General features: G+C 32.4%; 1 protein-coding gene across 1 annotated transcript; it reads left to right on the top strand.

Moving 5' to 3' along the window:
- The first annotated feature begins 6 nt into the window (after positions 1 to 6).
- Positions 7 to 2,239, top strand: LOC112906052 (high mobility group protein DSP1-like). Its single transcript, XM_025979627.1, has 2 exons — positions 7 to 90; positions 1,616 to 2,239. The coding sequence occupies exon 2, from the start codon at positions 1,618 to 1,620 to the stop codon at positions 2,176 to 2,178; it is 561 nt and encodes a 186-aa protein (XP_025835412.1). The 5' UTR covers positions 7 to 90; positions 1,616 to 1,617; the 3' UTR covers positions 2,179 to 2,239.
- Positions 2,240 to 2,344: the final 105 nt, after the last annotated feature.

Genomic DNA, 2,344 nt, shown 5'->3' with positions numbered 1-2,344 from the left:
AGAGATTTGCGCAGTGTTTGAAGGAATTAATTTCGCCAAATCTGAACACCACCCTCCTTTGCTTGAATGCATAAATTTTACAATTTATAGGTAATTTTATTATTCGTCTTACAGAGTGGTTATGTTTAATGTAAATGTATACTATTTGTACACCTTAAATGTTTCTGTAAGGATGGTTCTCATTTATTGTCCACAGTCAATCCATAGGAATCTCACGTTTCAGATAAATTCGAAATTTTATTGAAAAGTACCATCACTTTTTATTCTTGTTTATCTTAGTTTGTGTGACCCAACGAAATTAAGATATATGAGATTTATTGGGTGTGTTCTAAATTTGTTGAATAAACAAAAATTAATGGAGTAAAAATAGGCAAGCGTAAATGTTAACTTTTAGTTTTTGCATTTTCAATTAACGATACTCCAATTAGAAACCTAGAGCACCCCGCTTTCAAATTCGTTAATTTAACGACACTGGAAGGAAGGCATTCTACAAAATCAATATCCATGCAGATAATCCCAGACTGATGTATCTACTTATGCCTTTCGTTCAACAGTTTTGAATGTGTATATTTCGAAAATTATTTAGATTAATATATTAGCAGATTTTCTTATCAACTTGTTTCTTTTAAACATCAGCGGAAGTTTACTTACGGAGAATATCGTTGTGTAAGTAAATAAAGTCGACATTTTTATAGTTACGCTTAGCGTTACCCATAATTTACTTTTTTATTTTTGACCACTCTGTAAGGTTTATTTTATGCAGATTATGTATGTTTAACAGTTACGATAGTACAAGATGTTCAAATTAATATTTAAAACTAATGCCTACACCTATGTAATGTGTAGAAAACTAGTGAATTTTATTTGCTAATGGGTTTAAAAATATCAGGATTAGCTGCCAATTAAATTAACAATTAGCTACAATAAATTCACGTTGTATTTAATTCATTAAACTGTTGGACATAGGTATACAGTTCATTTATAGTCTGCCTATGTGCCTACTTCAAAAGTACTTACCACATTCTAACAATTGTCAACTGTTAAAATTTCTTAAATTAAATAAAAAATTTTCGTATACAAGCACTTTCGGTTATATTGAAAATTGACGTCGCTAATTTGAATACAATATTCCGTAAATTTTTCATTTGTTAATAAGGATAGGAACGTTGTATTGTCATTATTAAAGTAATTTGATTTTATATCTTGTACTACTCGTCCACTTCAAACATACCTGTAACAACATTAAAGCTGGGAGTATGCTAATATAATGTTAGCAAAGTATCGAAAATGTGAATGTTATTTATATTTAAAATATTATAGGGAGAAATACAATTTTATTTAAATATCACGACGAAAAATTTTTTTTAAAGTAGATTTGACAACTTCTGAAAAGGTGTTCTTCTAAAAGTATACATACTATACTAAACATATGTTCTTATTACTCGAAAAACCAAAATTGGTTTGATACGAATAATTTTAAATCTGATCATACATACATATGAAAATATGTACCATTAAAATCGAGAATTTCACAATTTCGAAACCTTGGTACCTGCGTTCTCTTCCAGCTTTAGCATTTTGTTTGCTATTCTGAAAAGTTTCTTTAACCCTTAAGTAATGTCCGATCTTCGCGGCTCTTGGGACACACAGAACAACGCGATGTGGTGGCCAGGCACTTTAACGGATCAGCAATCGTTGCAGCAACATCAGCAACAATTGTTACATCAACATCAGCTTCAACAGCAAGCTGTAGCACAGCAAGTGGCTGTTACTCAACAGCAAGATGCTTCAATCAATTCGGCCGAAGTTGCCGCTCAACAATTATTTCCGTATAAAATGACAAGCAGTTTTCATCATCCAGCCACTTCCTTAGCCAATGTTTCGGCCACGAATTTATCCATTCCCAGTGTGTCTTCTCCTACAAACTCTGATCGCTCGTACGATTATAGACTTAGTGGTGGCGCGTCTTCTTTGGGTATTTCTGCCCCTACGCATCAGTGGTGGGGTTACGCGAACACTATGGACAATTCTGTACAAAGTTCAGGAACATCCGGTTCCGCTGCAAATAATCAAGGTGCTAATAGTCCATCTGAAGTAAGTACTATCGAAAAAAAGTCCTTAGGTTCGGTAATATACTATACTTATATATTTAATTGCCCATTCGGTAGTCAAACATGAAACAAACAATTGTAGAATAAACAAAATTTAAGATTTATGGTAACTCCCACCTAGTACTTTTAAGGGTTGAATTTTAATTTTTATGTTTTAACATCTTAACTGTAACGTCGACACATTTTATTTATAATTAAAACTACGCGGCAATTTTGACTTGGCAACAGTGGTG

This window comes from Agrilus planipennis, unplaced genomic scaffold, assembly GCF_000699045.2.
Source record: "Agrilus planipennis isolate EAB-ADULT unplaced genomic scaffold, Apla_2.0 scaffold1591, whole genome shotgun sequence".
In the NCBI taxonomy this organism is placed as follows: domain Eukaryota; kingdom Metazoa; phylum Arthropoda; class Insecta; order Coleoptera; family Buprestidae; genus Agrilus; species Agrilus planipennis.
The sequence above is the reverse complement of the archived record's forward strand: the minus strand, read 5'-3'. Positions and strand labels throughout refer to the sequence as shown.

Coding starts and splice junctions, on each gene's coding strand:
- LOC112906052 (XM_025979627.1), top strand. CDS start 1,618: ATGTCCGATCTTCGCGGCTCTTGGGACACACAGAACAACGCGATGTGG.